General features: G+C 38.8%; 1 protein-coding gene across 13 annotated transcripts in view; it reads right to left on the bottom strand.

The window, feature by feature from the left end:
* ppp1r21 (protein phosphatase 1, regulatory subunit 21) overlaps positions 1-20,521 on the bottom strand; it is an 84,197-nt gene that overhangs the window by 21,721 nt on the left and 41,955 nt on the right. For all 13 annotated transcript variants that reach the window (XM_048536488.2, XM_048536486.2, XM_048536494.2 and 10 more), the window contains exons 12-15: positions 17,878-18,014; positions 17,174-17,266; positions 6,781-6,908; positions 839-991 (exon numbers count right to left, since the gene is read on the bottom strand). In XM_048536488.2, the coding sequence (XP_048392445.1) occupies positions 839-991; positions 6,781-6,908; positions 17,174-17,266; positions 17,878-18,014 (511 nt within the window). The remainder of the gene's footprint in view (positions 1-838; positions 992-6,780; positions 6,909-17,173; positions 17,267-17,877; positions 18,015-20,521) is intronic.

The following is a 20,521-nucleotide window of genomic DNA, read 5'->3' as shown; positions in this document are numbered from 1 at the left end:
CTGCTCTATGTCCGACCGTGACTGGTATTCGTTGATGTGTGGTTGTAGGGGGACAAAGAACTTATCCTACACCCTTTTAAAATTTATTGAATCTGCTTCTTTCACTTATTCAGGCAGTGCACTCTAAATAACGACTCACTAGATTAAAAACTGATCTTGGTTATAGTTGCAAATATAGCTTCTCTATTCAAGAAAGGAGTAAGACAGAAAGCAGGTAATGTCTGGCCAGTTAGCTAAACATCTTTCATAAGAAAAAAATCTGGAATTTATGAGTTTACAGCAAGGTACATAGAGAAAGTCTTAATGCAGTCAGCAAAAGGCAACACTTTTATGAAAGGAAAATTAAGTTTGATTTAAAGTTCTTTAAGTAAATAGCAATTCATCTGGTTTAACAATGGAACTGCAACAGTTTTAGTGCTTTAGAATTTAACTTCATCGTAAAACTACTGACAAATATTTTTTATTTATATAAAATATTTAACACAACATTGATTAAAGAATTTAAAACCTGAATGTGTCACAGGTATTTAGAAACCAGGCAGAACAGCTTGACATTCTAGGAGTGCAAATAAAGGGGGGCAATGATGGGCAAGACAGCTAAAGACTAAATGATTGCTTCTTCAGTATTAAGTTTAATATTAAAAATCTGTAGATTAAAATTGCTAGAAGAGCTCAAAACCCTGTACAAATAACTAACCTTGCTAATAACTTACAATATCCTTTGCAGCAATAGTCAAGTAGAGATTCTTATTTCAATCCCTTTCCTTGCCCTTTCCCCATTAGATGCAGCATGAAATGCAATTATGCATCAGTTCAGTCTCCGCATATTAATACAAACCTTCTTTAAAGATTTAATATATGCAGCTGCTTTCTTCTTGTTCGCCAGCATACATTCTGCTGCAACAGGATCTATTACACTCATTGCTATCCTTGAGCTATACACAGAAGGAACCGTGAAAAAGTCCAGGTTGTTACTGAAGAATGTACCAATCTACAAAAGACAAAAAAAAACTTCAACAAACAGTGTACGTACATCAATAAGCTGTAGGTGCTTCGTTTTGCAGTGAGAAACAAATCATTTCAAGGACAATACTTGTTCAGGGAGTGGATCAGGCTCTAAATCAATGCTTAGAAGACACAAAAATAAAAACATTTGTAAACTACTTATAATACATACTATAAGTGGTGGACATTTGTCCATTCAGGAAGTTTTTAAATGAATTATCCAATTAGTTTTATTCCCCAGCATTTTCCCCTAAATCAGCTGTAATTTGTCACTCCTCAAGAACTTATCCTACACCCTTTTAAAATTTATTGAATCTGCTTCTTTCACTTATTCAGGCAGTGCACTCTAAATAACGACTCACTAGATTAAAAACTGATCTTGGTTATAGTTGCAAATATAGCTTCTCTATTCAAGAAAGGAGTAAGACAGAAAGCAGGTAATGTCTGGCCAGTTAGCTAAACATCTTTCATAAGAAAAAAATCTGGAATTTATGAGTTTACAGCAAGGTACATAGAGAAAGTCTTAATGCAGTCAGCAAAAGGCAACACTTTTATGAAAGGAAAATTAAGTTTGATTTAAAGTTCTTTAAGTAAATAGCAAAAAAAGGAACCTGTAGACATACTGTACTTGGATTCCTGGAAAGCACTTGATAACGTGCCATATCAAACCTTACTAGGCAAACTAAGAGTTTATGGTGAAGGCAGCAGTCAGACGGATAGAGAATTAGTGAGCTAAAAGAAAGAAATCGATCAGTTGACAAGCTGCAGCAAATGGACTGTCACAGGGATCAATGCTGATGCCTCAACTATTTATGATTCAAATTAATGTCTACAAATGAAGTAACTGAGTGTAATTTGCTAATGACACAAAAATAGGTGAGAGAAGATTGTCAAATTCAAAGTCCATAAAGGATAAATAAAAGTTCAGTGAGTATGCAAAAACTTTGATGAAATATAGTATGAAAAAAATGAGAGCTTTCTCAATGGCAGGAAGAAGAAATAAAAGACTGCAGAACCTCATGAACAGAAAGATACTTGTGCACTGGTACACAAATCAAAGTTAGCACGCAGTACAGCAAGTTATTAGGAAGGCAAATGAAGCTTACATTTATTGTAAACAAAACTTATTTTTAAAACAGTGAAAAACACTGGTTCACACCTAAACTATGATCGGGATTAAAACCATATTCTCTTAATCCCAAACACAATAATAGTCACACAGCACACAAAGACAGTCATTGCAGAAATAGATCTTTTAAGAAAAACAAAAGTGAAAAAAAAAACAAATTTCTTTTAGCCAAAGGTCAGGAAACAAAGGACAGAATATATCTCCTAGACCAGAGTTCTTGGTTAGCGGAATCATATTACAGACGGCCAAAGACTGTTGGATGAACTTCTGTTCAGCCTGCAATCAGCCTGAATCCAACTTTTGGGAAAATGGTCACAATCCAACTTTCTTGGTTTTCCAAGGTCATTGTAAATATTGGTATTTAGAAACATTGCGTTTCGGGATCTTCTGAGAAAAAGAATTTCCAGACAGGTACTTCAGTTTCTGGGGTGTCTTCTTTACTAACAGACTTGGGTATGTAGAACAGAAAAGAGGCTCCTTAATCTTTCAAAGCTGCTCTTTCAATAATAAAGGCCATAAACTTCATCTCTTAGTTCCTTAAAAGCTTTAATGCCTTCTCCAAAATCATTCGATTTTTCTGCAAATAACAGCTGACTTACAGCACAATTTAAGCAGTTAACTTTGTTCCTTGATAAGACTACCCGGTAACCTCTGGTAGACAATGTTCAAACTTTTCCATATCAATGCTTCCCCACAGTACTTGAATTTAAACATATTTCTAACAGTTCAGAGAATATTTACCCAATTGATTCTTAGGTCAAGGGGTCATAGTATCAGGAAAGACCAAGGTGTATTCACAGGAGTTTAGAAGAATGAGGTGTTGTTATTGAAGTTTACAAGCTCCTGAGGAGGCTGAACAGGTTGAATGCTGACAGAATGCTTCCCCTTATGAGAACAGAAATACAGGACACAATTTAAAAATAATGGATCCCTTTTGTAAATTCTAAACTTCTAAAGGTAAGAAGTGAATGGGTGTTTGAAAAGGAAAAGCTTTAGCAAATGCGAGAGATCCCACGGACTGGCCAACAAAGGCACATGCATAATAAAGCAGACGGACACCTTCGGTGTTGCACTTTACAAAAATAGAAGGCCCGCTTAGCTGAACAAAATAATAGAAGATAAACTTGAGAGTAAACTTGCAAATAATCAAGATGGAAAGAGAAAGTTTCTTTAAATATATAAAGAGGAGGAGGAGCGGGGCCAAAGTGAACACAGGCCTCTTAGAGATGAAGACAGGGGAAATTAAAATGGGCAAAGGAGGTGAATAAATACTTTGCATCATTGTTCATAGTAGAAGACACTAACATTATTCTAAAATGACTAAATAATGAATGGATAAAGGAGGAGATGAAATAAATGCAACTACCACCAGAGAAAGAGTACTAGGGAAACCAATGAGACAAGGACAAAAAGTACCTGGTCCAGAGGGGATGCAATCTAGGATGTCAAAATAAGTGGCTAGAGAGATAACGGATGCACTGACAGTAATTTCCCAAGAATCCTGAGCTTATGAGAAACTTCCAAAGCATTGGGAAAACCTTTTTTTAGAAAAAGGTAAGTTAGCCTAGTTGAGAAAATGTTAAGACTCAGAACAGTAGAAACTCGACACAGAGTGGAAGCAGGCCATTTGCCTCTTCAAGTCCATACCAAGAGCATTTTATCCAGTCCCACAGCCAACCCTATCCCTGTAACCCCCATTTACCATGATTAATCTACCTAGCCTGAACACTCCTAGACACTATGGACAATTTCCCATGGCCAACCTACCTAATCTACACATCTTTGGAAGGGCGAAACCAGAGTACCAGGAGGAAACCCACACAAGCACAGGGAGAACGTCTGAACTCCACATGGACAGACGCCAGAGGCTGGAATCAAACTGAGGCAGCAGTGCTAACCACTGACTAACTATGTAAATCTATAAAGGATGTAACAGCAGAGTATTTAAAATGCATACGATCAAAAAAATGAGCATGGCTTCAAGAAGAGGAAATCATGCCTGACGAATTTACAAGATTTCTTTCAGGATATAAAAAGCAGGATGATGAAGGGAAAGCAATGGATATAATACTTGGATTTTCAGAAGGCATTTGAAATGGTACTACACATCAGACTACATAAAGATGATAACAGCACATGGTGTTGAATAGAGCCATTCCTCTATCCATGCCAGTATACTAACTAATCACAGATAGGAATTGGGATAAGGGTGAGGGCAGAATTTTTCAGGATGGCAACCTAGTGGAGTGCCAAGAATTCAGTACCGGGGCCACAATTATTTACAATATATTATAACCACTCAGATGAGAAAGTGAATGTACTGTAACCAGGTTTAGGGTTGACAAAATTGGATGGGAAGGCAAGTGCTGAATATGACAGAGTCGGCATTGGGCTATGGACATACAAAGCAAGCGAGCAAAAACTTGGCAGATAGAATATAATGTGGGAAAATATGATGTTGTGCACTTTTTCAGGAAGAATAAAGAAGCTAAATATTATTTAAATGGAAAAGGACTGCAGGAAGCCACATAACAGAAGGATTTGAGAGTCCTCATCTGTGACTTTTAAAACACTACCAAGTAAGTTTAGCAGGTAATAGGGAAGGCAAATGGAATGCTGGCTTTTGTTTCAATGGGAATGGAATTTAAAAGGAAGGTTTTGCTAAAACCATACATGGTACTAGTCAGACCACAGCTGGAATACTATGAAAAGTTTTGGACACCTTATCTGAGGAAAGATGTACTACCTTTGGAGGCAGTCCAGAGAAACTTGACTAGATGATCAGTTATGGAAGGACCATCTTTACTCACTAGAATTTAGAAAAGTGAGGGGCAGCCTTATTGAAAGATCAAGATTCTTAGGGGCTTTGACAGGGTCGATGCATAAAGAATGCTTCCTTTGAGTGTGTTTCGGACCAGAGGCCATAATCTCAGAGTAAGGGGTTGCACATTTAAAACACAGAAGAGGATAAATTTCTTCTCTCAGATGGTAGAGAATCCGTGAAATTCTTTATTGCAAAGGAACATCAAGGCTGAGACAGAGATTTCTAAACAGTAAGGGAATCAACAGTTCTTCAGAAAAGACAGGGAAGTACAATTGAGTTTGATCTCATTGAAAGGCAGTGTAGACTAGATGGGCTGAATGGCCTACATTAACTCATACTTCTTATATCTGCTTGTGGAAGCTATTACAAATTATCTAGGATTTATGATGGAAAGAGTAACCTATCCATCAATTATGAATAAATGTGACAAACTGATGTTGATTACTATGCAGGTGTATGAATGTACCTGTCCATCAATGTCACTTGTCATGATCTTGCCCAGAGGTGGAAAAATTGATCAATTTTGTTTTCAACTTTCACCCTTCTCTCAACTTCACCTGGCCCATCTCTGACACTGCCATTCCTTTTCATGATTTCCATTTCCATTTCTGGGAACAAGCAGTCAACCATATTCATTACAAACTCTGACTCTCACAGTGAGCTTGACTATACTTCTTCAGAACTGGCTTCTTGCAAGGATTCCAATAAACTCTTCTAGCTTGTGTCACTTATTATATAGTCTTCCACAATGACACGTCAGACGTATCTCTCTTTCCTTAAGGAATGATTCCCCAATTGTTGCGGATGTGTCCCTCAACCACGTCCAACCCATTTTCAAGACATCTTCCTTGCACTTTCCATTACTTCAGCCTGCATATTCCAAGGATCATCTGCTGCCATTTCTACCACCTTCAACAAGATGCCACCACTCGACACATCTTCCCCTCCTCTTCCATGTTAGGATTCCAAAAGGGCCATTCCATCTACAACATGTTCGAGTACTGCTGTCTTATGCCCTTCCCATTGCACCAGCTCATGCAACTGCAGGTGGTATACTATTTTTTCTGTTATTTCTCCCTCCACACTGTGTGGCCACAAACACCAGTTCGTGCAGCAACTTTTTTTACTCCATTCAAGAATCTATTATATTCAGTGCTCACAATGTGGTTTCCTCCACACTGGGAAGACGAAATGCAGACCAACTGCTGCTTTGCAGAGCACTCCTATTCAATAACAAGCATGAGCCAAATTTTCCAACCACTTGCCATTCCAAAATGCCAGCTTGGCTTCATGCCCACATTTCTGAGCTCTGTTACATAATCCAGCGAAGCCCAAAGCAAGCTGAAAGAGCGGCAGACTCTTGCAGCCTCCTGGACTCAATATTGAGTTTAACAACCTCAGACCAGAAACTCTGAGCTCCATTTTGATTCTAGTTTGCAAGGTTTTGCTTTTAGCAGAGCTGACCTACCTTGGAATGTGAAAGCCTTTTCTGGATGTATATCTCTTCTCTCAAACCTTTAACATTCTTTGCCTATTATACGGTGACACTTTTCCTTGACATTCCTTTGTTGTACTTGCTCTTCCCCACCTTTTGCAAGTAACATTAAATCCATCACTTTTTCACCTCTTCAATTCTGAAAAGTATCATACTGGACTCAAAGCATTAACTTTGTTTCACTCTTTATGGATGCTGCCAGACCCAAGTTTCTCCAACATTCTTTTTCTTTATTTCAGATGTCCAGCATCCACAATATTTCACTTTCATTTAAAGACTGAAACTGGTTTTCTCATTTTGTAGCGACTGTAATTTATGGTCAGTTACCTTTCCTGTAACATTTGACAATGCTACAACAGAAGAAAGAATACAGTCATTGGTATTTTTAAGCTTCTGTGTAATGGTGGGTAGCTCTTGCTCTAAGGAAACCTTCTTACTGTAGTGCTTGGAAATATCTAAAAACAGAAAAAAAACCAAAAAAGTCATTAGCTCTGCAGCTGCAATCCTTTCTCAGAGTGAGAAATGTTAAAAACACTTGGATAATGTGGATTTTGCACAAATAATATGCATGATTTTGATATTAAAAAACTTCATAAAACACATACAATACAATGGAGATATCAAGAGTTATGGGAGAAGACAGGAGAACGGGGTTGCAAAACATATCAGCAATGATCAAACAGCCGAGCAGACTTGATGGGCCCAATAGCAAAATTCTGCTCTAATATCTCATGGTCTTAGGGCTGATGTGGTAAGTCAAAACATAACATGCATAACACAAACAGGCAAAGATACCAACTTTTCTCCCCTCTAGGAAGCAGAAAATGTTGAAATTAATGAAGTACTCCCCATCTTTTACTGACATTGAGCCACTGTAATAACTGGATGGTTAAAATATTCTAGAATATTAATTTATGTCCCAATATATTCAATTGAGATTGAAGCCAAAATGGATTGTAATAGTAGAATAAATGGACTACATGGATTCACTGCAAACAAAAAAATGCAGATTGAGTAGGAAATAGATTACCTTTGGAAAAGTAAAAGATGAGCCAACTCTTATTCATCCTATTTTCCTAATCATTTTTCAGATCTTACATCTCAAGGAACTCATTTTCAATCTGAATTCAGAAAAGACGCCTTGCAGCATACATTATTCATAAATTATAAGCTATCAAATAGGGTTAACATAGAACATTACAGCGCAGTACAGGCCCTTCAGCCCTCGATGTTGCACCGACCTGTGAAAGCAATCCAAAGCCCACCTAACCTACACTATCCCGTTATCGTCCATATGTTTATCCAATGACCATTTAAATGCCCTTAAGGTTGGAGTCTACTACTGTTGCAGGCAGGGCATTCCATGCCCTTACTACTGAGTAAAGAAGCTACCTCTGACATTTGTCCTATATCTATCACCCCTCAATTTAAAGCTACGTCCCCTCATGCTAGCCATCTCCATCCAAGGAAAAAGATTCTCACTGTCCACCCTATCTAATCCTCTGATCATCTTGTATGTCTTTATTAGGTCACCTCTTAACCTTCTTCTCTCTAATGAAAACAGCCTCAAGTCTCTCAGTCTTTCTTCATAAGACTTTCCCTCCATACCAGGCAACATCGTGGTAAATCTCCTCTGCATCCTTTCCAATGTTTCCACATCCTTCCTACAATGCGGCAACCAGAACTGTACGCAATACTCCAAGTGCATCTGCACCAGAGTTTTGTACTGCTGCAACATGACCTCATGGCTCCGAAACTCAATCCCTCTACCAATAAAACCTGACAGACTGTATGCCTTCTTAACAACCCTATCAACCTGGGTGGCAACTTGCAGGGATCTATGCACTTGGATACCGAGATCTCTCTGCTCATCCACACTACCAAGAATCTTACCATTAGCCCAGTACTCTGTATTCTTGTTCTTCCTTCCAAAGTGAATCACCTCTCACTTTTCTGCATTAAACCCATTTGCCACCTCTCAGCCCATCTCTGCAGCTTATCTATGTCCTTCTGTAACCTGCAACATCCTTCCGCACTATCCACAACTCCATCGACTTTAGTGTCACCCACAAATTTACTAACCCATCCTTCTACACCCTCATCCAGGTCATTTATAAAAACAACAAAGCAGTGGCCCCAAAACAGATCGTTGCAGTACACCACTAGTGACTGAACTCAAGGATGAACATTCCCCATCAACCACCACCCTGTGTCTTCATACAGCTAGCCAATTTCTGATCCAAAACACTAAATCACCCTCAATCCCATGCCTCCACATTTTCTGGCAATAGCCTATCATGGGGAACCTTAAACGCTTTACTGAAATCCATATACACCACATCAACTGCTTTACCCTCATCCACCTGTTTTGTCACCTTCACAAAGAACTCAATAAGGTTTGCGAGGCACGACCTACCTTCACATAACCGTGTTGACTATCCCTAATCAAATTATTCCTTTCTAGATGATTATAAATTCTCTCTTATAATCCTCTCCAACACTTTACCCACAACCGAAGGAAGGCTCACTGGTCTAAAATTACCAGGGTTGTCTCTACTCCCCTTCTTGAACAAGCGGACAACATTCAGTCTTCTAGCACTATTCCTGTAGACAATGACGACAAAGATCAAAGCCAAAGGCTCTGCAATATCCTCCCGAGCTTCCCAGAGAATCCTAGGATAAATCCTAGGCCCCAGGGACGTACCTACTTTCATACTTTCCAGAATTGTTAACACCACCTCCTTATGAACCTCAATCCCGTCTAGTCTAATAGCCTGTATCTCAGCATTCTCCCTGACAACACTATTTTTCCAGTGTGAATACTGACGAAAAATATTTATTTAGCGCCTCTCATATCTCTTCGAACTCCACGCACAACTTCCCATGACTGTTCTTGACTGCCCCTAATCTTACTGTGGCCATTCTTTTATTCCTGACATACCTATAGACAGCTTTTCCTTGATCCTACCTGCCAAAGACTTCTCACGTCCCCTCCTGGCTCTTATTACCTCTCTCTTTAGGTCCTTCCTGGCTAACTAGTAATTCTCAAGTGCCCTAACTGAGCCTTCACGACTCATCTTTTCATAAGCCTCCTTCTTCCCCTTGACAAAAGATTCAACTTCTTTAGTAAACCACAGTTCCCTTGCTCGACAGGTATGCACCTATCAAGGAAACGCAGCAGCTGTTCCTTCAGCAAGCGCCACATTTCAATTGTGCCCAGCCCCTGCAGTTTTCTTCCCCATCCTATGCATCCCAAGTCTTGCCTAATCGCCTTTCCCCCAAATACAACTCTTGCCCTGTGGTATGTACCTATCCCTTTCCATCACTCAAGTAAACGTAACCGAATTGTGGTCACTATCACCAAAGTGTACGCCTACCTCCAAATCTAACATCTGGCCTGGTTCATTACCCAGAACCAAATCTAAAAGTGGCCTCGCCTCTTGTTGGCCTATCTATATACTGTGTCAGGAAACCCTCCTGCGCACACTGGACAAAAACTTACCCATCTACAGTACTTGAACTATAGTGTTTCCAGTCAATGTTTGGAAAGTTAAAGGCCCCCAATAACAACTACCCTGTAACTTTCGTTCCTATCCAGAATCAAGAGACTGTTTAAATTACATGCTGGATTACAATCTGGTTCATTGTCAGTAAACATGACTCTCTCTTGACAGCAATGCCTCAATTTTGCCCTAATTAGGAGAGGTGTTCCTACCTATTCCCTAGGTAACATCAATTGCTGAATACCAGATATTCCATGTTTAAAAATACCGTAATGGAAACCCACCTAAGCAGTCTTGGAACAATAGTTCCTAAAGGAGGCAATAAATGGACAATATATAGACAATATTGAAGTGATTCTGGAGAAAAATGCAGCAATGTAGAGTTTAATTCCTCCTTTTTAATCTCCTAAACTACATGCTAGGTACAAAGACTATCCAAGACACCTTAACAGCAGGTAACACTTGAATTAGGCAAAGGTAAAAGATTACTCCTAAAAAGAGTGCATGGGCTAAATCATAACCATTACAGGATCACAAATAATCAAGCCAGCCAAGTTCTGAAGGGCCTATCACACCACGCCTGTGGTAGGTAGAAAAAAGACAAGCCAGAAAAGAAACCCTTCTTGACTCATCCCTATCAACCTACCTGTTGGATATGTTGCCGTCCAGAAGAGTACTAGTAGGACAGCTATTGAGGAATGTGGTGTTATTGAATTAAATGGAATAGACTCAATTGATCTAGTAGCTCAAAGTTCAGAATCCATGAGGAACTGTGGGCCAATATTCACGACAATTATTTTCAACAGTAATTTGCAAACTCAACCCCCAATATATTCTTCATTTTACCACTAAACCATAGGATCAACTAGTTCAATGACGACAGCAAGGCAGCACACCAGCAGCCACACATTACATGCATGCCAAAAAAGCAATACGCTATCCCACAATCAAAAACAGATCAAAAGTTGTGCAGTCCTGCCATATACAACCATGAATAAAGTAGTGCACTAAACAACTTTAATGAAGACTGCAGCTCCACAAATATCCTACCCCAATGATGGCAGAGAATGCCTTGTGCAAAAGACAAGTTGCGAACATTTGCATCAATCTAAGTGCTAAGATAATGATCTAACTTGGTTTCCTCTACAGATTACCACTAGTACAGATTCAGTCTTCAGCCAATCTGCTTCACTCCATGTGATAGCAAGCACCAAAGACTATGAATCCTGACAACAGATTAGCCGTAACCATATCCAAAACAAAGTTACTATGGAGCAGCTACATCATGGAAAGATTCCCAGGTATGTTTCATACTCAAAATGTAGGAAAAAAAAATCCAATCTAATTCCAATCACAGGCTGTTGTTGATCAACAACGTGGCAAAAGGATCCTTTTGCTAACAAGCAGTATCTGTTACCATAAACCTCTGTACTAATGCTCAGCTCAACTTCCTTCCAGGCCACCTGATTGTAGCCTTCATGGTGGCCTTAGCTACCTTGACCATGTTTGGGCCGAGATCCAGGGGGAAGAGGGGATTAACCTCAACATCAAGCAGAATTGCACCAAGTAGAACATCAAGGAACTTTAACTGAAGACCAAGACATTAGGCGTAGGACACGACTGCAGGAGCTCCTCAGAGTATTGTCTTAGGTACAACCATTTTCAGCTACTTCAAATGATCTTCACTTGATAAGATTAGAAATGAGGATGTTGCTGATGATTGAATAATGTTCAACACCATTTAAGGCACCACAGATATCAAAAACAGTACAAGTCCAATTGCAGAAAGACCTGTACAATATTCTGGGTTAGGCAAGTAATTTGGTACAAACAAATTTTGGTACAAGTGCCAGGCCATTACCATGTCCAACAAGAGAGAATTGACCCATTACTATGATCACAGCTGATGATAATTAAAGAGAGCAATCCCAGAGCAAAACCTGGCTTAATAGATTGCCAGTTTAATTTTTGTAGTTTGTTGCCATAGTTAGTAACATAAGGCTACAAATAATTTAACAAAGGAACAAGATTATTACACAAAAAGGGGAAAATCAAAATGTACGAAAAAGACCCTTCAGAAGGGTATTAATAACAAAAAGTTTCAACCTGTTTCCCTACTATATCATTTCGTAAATACTCAATCCCAGAGAAGACCACATGTAGAGCCCTGTACCCAATTCCAGTTGCCCTGCTGTAGGATGGACAATATTAAACAGAAAAGGTTACAAAACAGATTTACAAGTATGCTACTCAGACTGAAGTGTTTCAGTTATGAGGAGAGGCTGTTTTTCCCCTGAAGTATAGCAGGCTGAAAGGGTGATTGTACAGAGATTTATAAAATCACGAGGGGCGTAGATAAGGCGAATAGCTAAGATGTTTACTCCAGGGTAGGGGAGTCCAAAACCAGACTGCATTGCTTTAAGGTGAGAGGATAAGATTTAGAGGGGCTTGAGGAGCAACTATTTCACATAGGAGGGTGGTGCTTATATGGAATGAGCTGCCAGAAGTTGTGGTGGTAGAGGCGGGTACAATTACAGTGAAAAGACATCTGGGCAGTAAAGTGGCAGGTTTGGAGGGATATGAACCAAATGCAGGCAAATGAGTAGTTCAGTTAGGAAACCTGGTCAGCATGGAGAAGTTGAGCTGAAGGGTCTGTTTCATGCTGTATGACTATTAATCTAAGTATTACTCCTAACTCAGCTTCTTTTGTTTTTTGGCAGTTTCTTACTTTGCTATCTATGGAGCTATAGAGAGATGATTGTGGGACTTCCTTCAGTTTCTGTCAGCATGAACTTTATTCCACCCCCACCCTCCACCACAAATTCTGGCAGCCTAAATCTCTTTTCAGTTCTAACAATTTGAAGACTTCCACACAAAACCTCACAGCTTGGAAACTTCATAAAACAAAATCACTTCTGTTAGGGTGACAGGTTCCCCTGACCTGAAAGCCTGATTCTATTATGAGGCTACTGTTCTCCCTTCTGAACTATCGTCAAAACTAAACTCTTGCCTCTGATCGATTTTCTTGTCTGTTCTAAGCTCAGCAGTATAAACATCTAATTCATTAAATATTTCATTCATTTACACTACAGGTACTTGACTAAATCAGATGCCTCCTGGCAATTGTCTCTTCGATTCACTGTTGGAATGATCTGCTGACCTCAAAAAAAAATTAGCTTCACAAAACTGAAATGACACATCAGCCTAGATTTTAAAATTCTAAATGATAATATGCACTTTATACCTTTTATCACATCATTGGCACTTCACATTTAATAGTATTACCACTGAATCCCTCACCATTCTGAGCACTATACATATTAGTGACCGAACTTGACTAACCATACAAGTATTGTGGCTACAAGAATAGATCAGAGGGTGGCAATTACGTGGTGAGTAAATTTCCCAATTCCAGTCCATCATGTTCAAGACTCAAATGTGATTAAAATCACCTCAACTTGCCTGAACAGTGTTCTATTAACAATCAAAAATCTCAGCATGGTCAAAGACAAAGCAAGCTTCTTGATTATCAGCCTTTCCACCACATTAAACATTGACTCCTTCGAACACCAATGCAGCAGCATAGATCATCTACAACGTGCACTACAGCAGCTTGCTTAGGTGCCTTCAACAACTTCAAGCCAGTGTGATTTGGAGAGTCACCCAGAAAAATCATGGTCAGAAGGTGCATGGGAACATCAAAGCAAGTTGCATCGCAATATTCATACCATCCTAACTTGTAACTACATTGTCTTTTCTTCACTGTTGCAGGATTAAAGTTTCGGAATTCTGTTCTGAATAACAATGTATTTATATCTTCATTGGATGAAGAGTTTAAGGTAGACACTCATCGTCATTTAAGGACAATGAAGATTGGGCATTATTTGCTAGCCTGGCCAGCAACACCTACATCCCATGAAAGAGCATTAAAAGGGAAGCTGGCTTGCCTCCAACATAGTAGCCTAACCTCAGCAAGCAATGACGAACCACAATTAATATAACAGAGAATGCAGGGCTCCTTCTTCAAAGCTAAACTAACCCTCAGAAAACAAAGCCTAGCAGCAGATCTGTCATTGCTCACTTTTCGGTCTATATACAGTATTGCAAAGATATCTGACAACAGAAACTCATTGCAAGAGTGCATAGCGTACTCAAAATATGCAATACTTCACAGAATTCACACAATCTACTTTTCTTTAAAAGATGTTATTGGGCAGAGACCTGAAACTCTGCTTGTACATTCGAATGGTTTCACAAATATTTTGGAGAATCTCATTTATAGGAAAGATATCAAGTATGCAGGTTGTTTTGAATTGAATTGCAAACTTGGAAGCGTCTGGAGTGATTCATAATGGATCAGTTACAAATAGCTGCAGCCCACTAGGAGTTTGTAGTGGCGATATTACTTAGTGCCAAGATAGTTTGCACTGCAAAAACAAATTCGGAAACAAATACCAGACTAAAACTATAAAAACAAACCCACAGTTAATGCAAAAATTGTGAATAAGGATCATTGTTATAATTATTTGGAAACTTGAGTTCTAAAGTGCACAGAATGATGCACAGCTTACAGTTAAATTTTTATTTCTATGTTGTGTTAACAGAGGAAGATATTGTTTTAGTCTAATTTGATCAGATCTTGTGGTGGAGAGTCAGAACTTTGCCGATACATGCACTTTTAACGAGGGTTTCCAGCCTTGCAATAGAGCTCGAGGTTCAGTGTGTTAGTGAAAAAGGACAGGAAAAGAAAATTGTTGCCTTAGACCAGAGGATCAGTATCACAAATTCAAAAGAAACCAAATGGCCAGGTAGTGCATGCAGGCTCAGCAACAGCAAGAACTGCTGTTAACTTAGTGGTCTTCAGAAAGTTAGGGCTGGGGAAAATCTTAAAAAGTTTTGGGAAAAAAACCTGATTTGTTAGTGGATATGGAAAATCCATATGTTTGTTCTGAAAGTGTTTAAAAGTCAATTAGAAGAAAGTTCCAGAAATAAATTACAGCAGTGCCAAATGAACAAAGAATTTTGAAGTGGAAGCAGGGTGACCTGCAATGAGGTTTTGAATCTTAGTCATTGTACATTGTAAAAGAGTCTTATCCCTTCTCCCAAATGTAATAAATTTTGATGTGCTCACATTTAAAGTACATTGACAGCCCCTGTGAGGATGTTCAGTGACTGACGGTTGTTCATACGAAACAGCAAAAATAAAACCTATACCTTAACAAGGCCAGTTTCACTTTAGAATCTGAATTGCTCCATATTACCATCAGATGGGATCATAATTTTTTCAATTTTCCGAATTCCCACAATTTCATCCAAGAGATCACTTGTTTAAAGTATTTGATGTATAAATTTTAAAACTTCAATAATGGAAATGGATCTACCTACAACAAAAATCAGAAAGTTTTATAAAATGAATAAAGTTTAGGAAATTTAGAACATCTGTGGAGTGTGCAAACAAGAGGAAAAAAAAAAATACGTGTCACTACTGACTTCCAGAGTCAACTTCAATAGCCCATCATCTTCCACTCTCCATAAATCTGGACATTAACAGAACTTTTCTGTCCATATTGCAACACGTACCAACTGATATTCACCTCTCATTCTTTCAACTCCTACTTTGGTTTTCAGTGCATCAGCACCTAAAATTTAAATCTTGAAGGCACTATATTAATACAAGCTGTTATTTTGAAAATCTATCATACAATACAAAAATTGGTTTACTATGCACCACAGAATACCTGGACCTACATTTCTCTAATACTGAATATATGAATCAAAACAGTTTTTTTGTTACCAGTGTTGTTCATCAGGTTAATTTTATACGATTGAGGGCAAACAATTTTAAGTGAACAAGAAGCTGGACCATAAGAAACAGGAAACAGGAGTATGCATTTAGTCCCCATGCCTGCTCTGATAGGATCACGGCTGATTGACACATCAACTTTGCTGCCTTTCCCCTTAACCCTTGATTCCCCTTCCTATCAAGGCTCTATCTCAGCCTTAAATATACTCAAGGTCTCTGCCCCACAGGTCTCTGTGACAAGGAGTTCCAAAGACACTTAACTCTCAGAGGAAATTCCTCCTAATCGCTCACTCAAAATAAACAGGCACCAATTTAAGACTCTCCCCTTTGGTCCTAGATACTTCAATGAGGGGAAACATCCTCTCAACTTTTACTCTGTCAAGCCCCTTAAGAATCCAAATTTTGCAATGAAATCACCTCTCATTCTTCAAAATTCCGATAAACAAGAGTTCTAATCCGTTATGCTTTACACATTAGACATTGATCCTAGTGAACCTTCTCTGAACTGACTCATATGAAACAATATCTTTCCTCAAACAAGGGGACTAAAACTGCCCATAGTACTCTAGATGTGGTCTTGCCAGCATCACCTCCTGTTGCAGTCAGACTGCCCTAATCATTTTTGAAATAAGGTCAATATTTCATTAGCTTTCCTGATTAGCTCCTACACATAGAACATAGAGCATTACAGCACAGTACAGGCCCTTTGGCCCTCGATGTTGTGCCGACCTGTCATACCGATCTGAAGCCCATCTAACCTACACTATTCCACGTACGTCCATATGCTTGTCCAATGATGACTTAAACGTACTTAAAGTTGGCGAATCTACTACTGTTGCAGGCAAAGCGTTCCATCCCCTTACTACATGCAATAGCTTTCTGTATTTCAGGCACAAGTTCACCATTTAAATAATACTGTTCTTTTGTTCTCCCTTCCAAATGAACTTCACATTTTCTCACATTATACTCCATTTGCCAATGTTCTGCACACTGACTTAACTCAATTTCTTCCTATAAAAATTGTTTACATTCTAAAAGCTATTAGATTTTAGTGGCATTGCTATACATTAGCGTTTTTAAAAAAAAGGAATGACATTATACACATTCAAAACGTTAACTTCCAGATCACCAGTCATGTCGGACAATGCACACAATCTATAACCTAGAATGAATTTGAACAACAATTCAGAGGATAAAGTATAAAAGCCTTTTTCAGAGTTGGAATTTGGATAATAACAAAAACTGGGGAATATGCTATCTTTGCTGCATTTTTATTACACTAATTATTTATTTCTGAACTATATTTTAAAACATTTATAAAAAGGACAGTTAAAAGCAATGATGCGGCAGAAATATCCTTACATCGTGCTGAAAAGGTCCTAAAAATGCCTTTTTTTTTTAAAAAAAGACTTGCCTTTCATGACATCATGCAATGAATGAAGACAAGCAGCAAGCTGTGTGAAAACTACATTATAGTTTGTCTGAAGGAGCATTTCAGGTTTTGTACCTAAAAGAAAAATGGTGCAGAGTTAAAAACAAACAAAATTAACTTTAGTACAGTGTTGTGAATATACAAAACAAGTCAACAGGTTTCTTCAGTTTTCTTTCTGCTGCCACCTGCATAAAAAGTCCCAGTCCCCCTAAATAGCATTCAACCAGGCTTCAGAATTTTTAAAATTTAAACGAGTCACTTATTTTTCCTAAAATCAATTTACACAAAATGTGGAAACATACTTCATCCTTCTCAACTTCTATTTTTTGATAGAGTTTTTCAAAATTCATTCACAGTAATACGTGACCAGCGTTTATTGTTCATCCCCAACTGCACATAGGGTAGTTAAGTCAACAACTTTGCTATGGGTTTGGAGTCACAGGGAGGCAAAACCAGGTAAAGATGGCAGTTTACGTCCCGAAAGAACACAAGTTAACCAAATGAGTTTTTACCACAATCAACAATTGATTCATAGTCATCGTTAGACTCTTAACTCCAGATTTTTATCGAATTCAAATTCCAACATCTGCCACAACAGGATATTTTGACTACAATCCTTCCAGGAACATATGTGGTGGTTTTTGTGGTGATCTCACATGACAAACAAAATAATTTTGTGAACTTACTTGGTAAGGCAAGGAGACTTGTGTAAACCTGCAGCTTTTCGAACATAGCAGTCATCTTTTTCATGTCACTCTGCAGTTCCATATTTCTTGCTTGTAAATTAGCTGTGCACACAGAGTATTCACATTCTTCCTCCAAACTAGAACCAGTTCAACATTATAAAATCATTAAAGTTTCCTTTCAAGCATCTAAACAAAATAACCATCTTTATTACACTTCTGAACAGGTTGGTCAGAACTTGGACAATTTCATACAAACTAAATCAGAAAGTCTCTCTTCAGATAGCTTTAATAACACTATTCAATTACATTAAAACACAATGTACCATTAAATTACTGGTAATGAAAAACAGGTCACTCATAAGATGACTGATATTCAGTTGAATTCCTGGAGGTAAATGTAGCAGAGATGTTTGTGAAATCTTTCAAAATCAGTACACAGAAGCGGATTAGAAAATTCACTGCAAACCGTAAAACTGTGTTATCCAACAGGACTGTAACATTAACATATTATAAACTAGCTCTACATTTGCCTCACTCAAGTTTTAACTTGTTGAATATTTGATGTAGAATTGAAATAAATATGCCATGCATTTAGGAGAAATGGGAATGCAGACGCTCTCACCTTTTTTTGGCAAAGCTGAGATTCTGCTCAAAAATAAGCATCCTACCCTGAAATAAAAACAGAAAATGCTAGAAACACCCACTATGTCTATAGACATGTGCGAATACAGAAAGTTAACATTTCAGCACTCCTTGAAGAAATCTCACAGGTCTGAAACATCAACTCTAACTCTCTTCACAGGTGCTGCCAGACCTTCTGAGTATTTCCAGCATTTTTGGTTTATATTTCAGATCTGGAGCACCTTTAGCTTTTCAATCATTGTTTAAGTCACTTACCCTGTCTGATTTAAAACAAAAAATGTGAACAGCAACTTTAACAAGACAATATTTGATTTTATGATTCATGTGTGGAACGGTGGCATCACTGACTAGGCCAGCATTTATTTATCACCTCTGGTGACCCTCAAGAAGAGAGTTTGAGAAGTGCCCTTCTGAACTACCTCAGACCATGTCAGGTGGTTACATCCTTCCTATAGCCCTGTGGATGTATCAGGATTTTGACTCAGTAACAGTGAAGAAAGTGTGATATGGCTTCTATTTTGCACAATTTGTGGCTTGAAAGGGAACTTTCAAGTGCCAGTGGTCCTAAGCATTGGACGCTTTTGTTTTATGCATAGTAGAGGTTGAAGCTTTGCAAAGTGCAGTATGGGTGAGACTGGACAAGTTGCTGCAAAAATCTTGTAGATCACAGACTGTCACCAACGCACATCAGTGATTAAAAAGTGTGAATACTTAATTAAGGGCTGCTGTGTCCTGGATGGTGTCAAGCTTCTTCACTGTTGTTGCAGCTGCACCCAACCAGATAAGTGGAGAATATTCCATCATATGTCTGATTTGTGCCTTGTAGTTGGTTAACAGGTGTTGGAGGGGGCAGAGGTCAGTTACTCACCAGAGAAATTTTAGTCTCTGACATCATGATGGGAGGGAGGACATTGATGGAGCAGGTGAAGATGGACTGAGACTGGTACTCTGAAGAACTTTGAGGGCTCGTGCCAAAGTAGTAATGTCCCTACCGCTGAACCAGGAGAGAAATGCCCACCTGGTCCAGATGTATGTAGGGGCATTTCTGAACAGATTGGTCAGAAAGGATCTACTCTGAGGAGCTCCTACAGTCCTGGGACTGAGATCACTGACCTGCAAGCTAACATCTTGTCACGTAAGGATCCAACTGGTAAAGACTTCTTCCTGATTCTCATTGACTACAAGATTGCTGGGAGTTGGGGGAGGGGCTTTGATGCCATACTTAAACAGTCTTGATATCAAGGCAGTCACTTTCAGTTCCCTCTGGAGTTCATCTCTTCTCTTTTGTTGTTAATGTTTGAATCGAGGCTGTAATGAGATCAGGAATTGTGTGGCCCTGGTAGAATCTAAAACAGTCAGTGGATAGGTTATTGCTGAGCAAGTGCCACTTGATAGTACTGTCAATTACACTTTCTGACGCTTTGTTGATGATCAAGAGATGGCTGATTGAATGGTAATTTGTTGGGATGGATAAATCTGGACAATTTTCCACAGTACGGAAAAGAAGCCAGTATTGTAGCTGGCCAGAAGCGTGGCTTGTTCTGATACACTAATCTAGGAAATAAAAGAGATTTTTTTTTAAAAATAGGAGTGGGTATTTGACACTTCAAACCTGCTATAACATCCAATACGATCATGGCTGATCATCCAGCCAAATACCCAGTTCCCACTTTCTCTCCATACTCTTTGATCCTTTAAGCTCCAAGAAACATATCCCTTTCCTTGAAAGGATTCAACACTTTGGCCAGCTTCTGTGGCAGGAAATTCCACAGGCTACCCACTCATCGTCCGAGTCCTGAATGGCCAACACTACATCCTGTTTGTGTTTACCCTGTCCTGTTAAAATTTTATAAAAATCCTGGAAACCTATAAAGTCGAGTGAATATAGTCCTATTCGATCCAGTCTCTCTACATACAAGTCCTTCCATTCCCAGAATCAGTCTGATAAATCTTCTGGATTTGCAGGGAATGCAATGAAAATCCTTCATCAGAAGCAGAGACC

This window comes from Stegostoma tigrinum, chromosome 9 (assembly GCF_030684315.1).
Source record: "Stegostoma tigrinum isolate sSteTig4 chromosome 9, sSteTig4.hap1, whole genome shotgun sequence".
Lineage (NCBI taxonomy): Eukaryota > Metazoa > Chordata > Chondrichthyes > Orectolobiformes > Stegostomatidae > Stegostoma > Stegostoma tigrinum.
The sequence above is the reverse complement of the archived record's forward strand: the minus strand, read 5'-3'. Positions and strand labels throughout refer to the sequence as shown.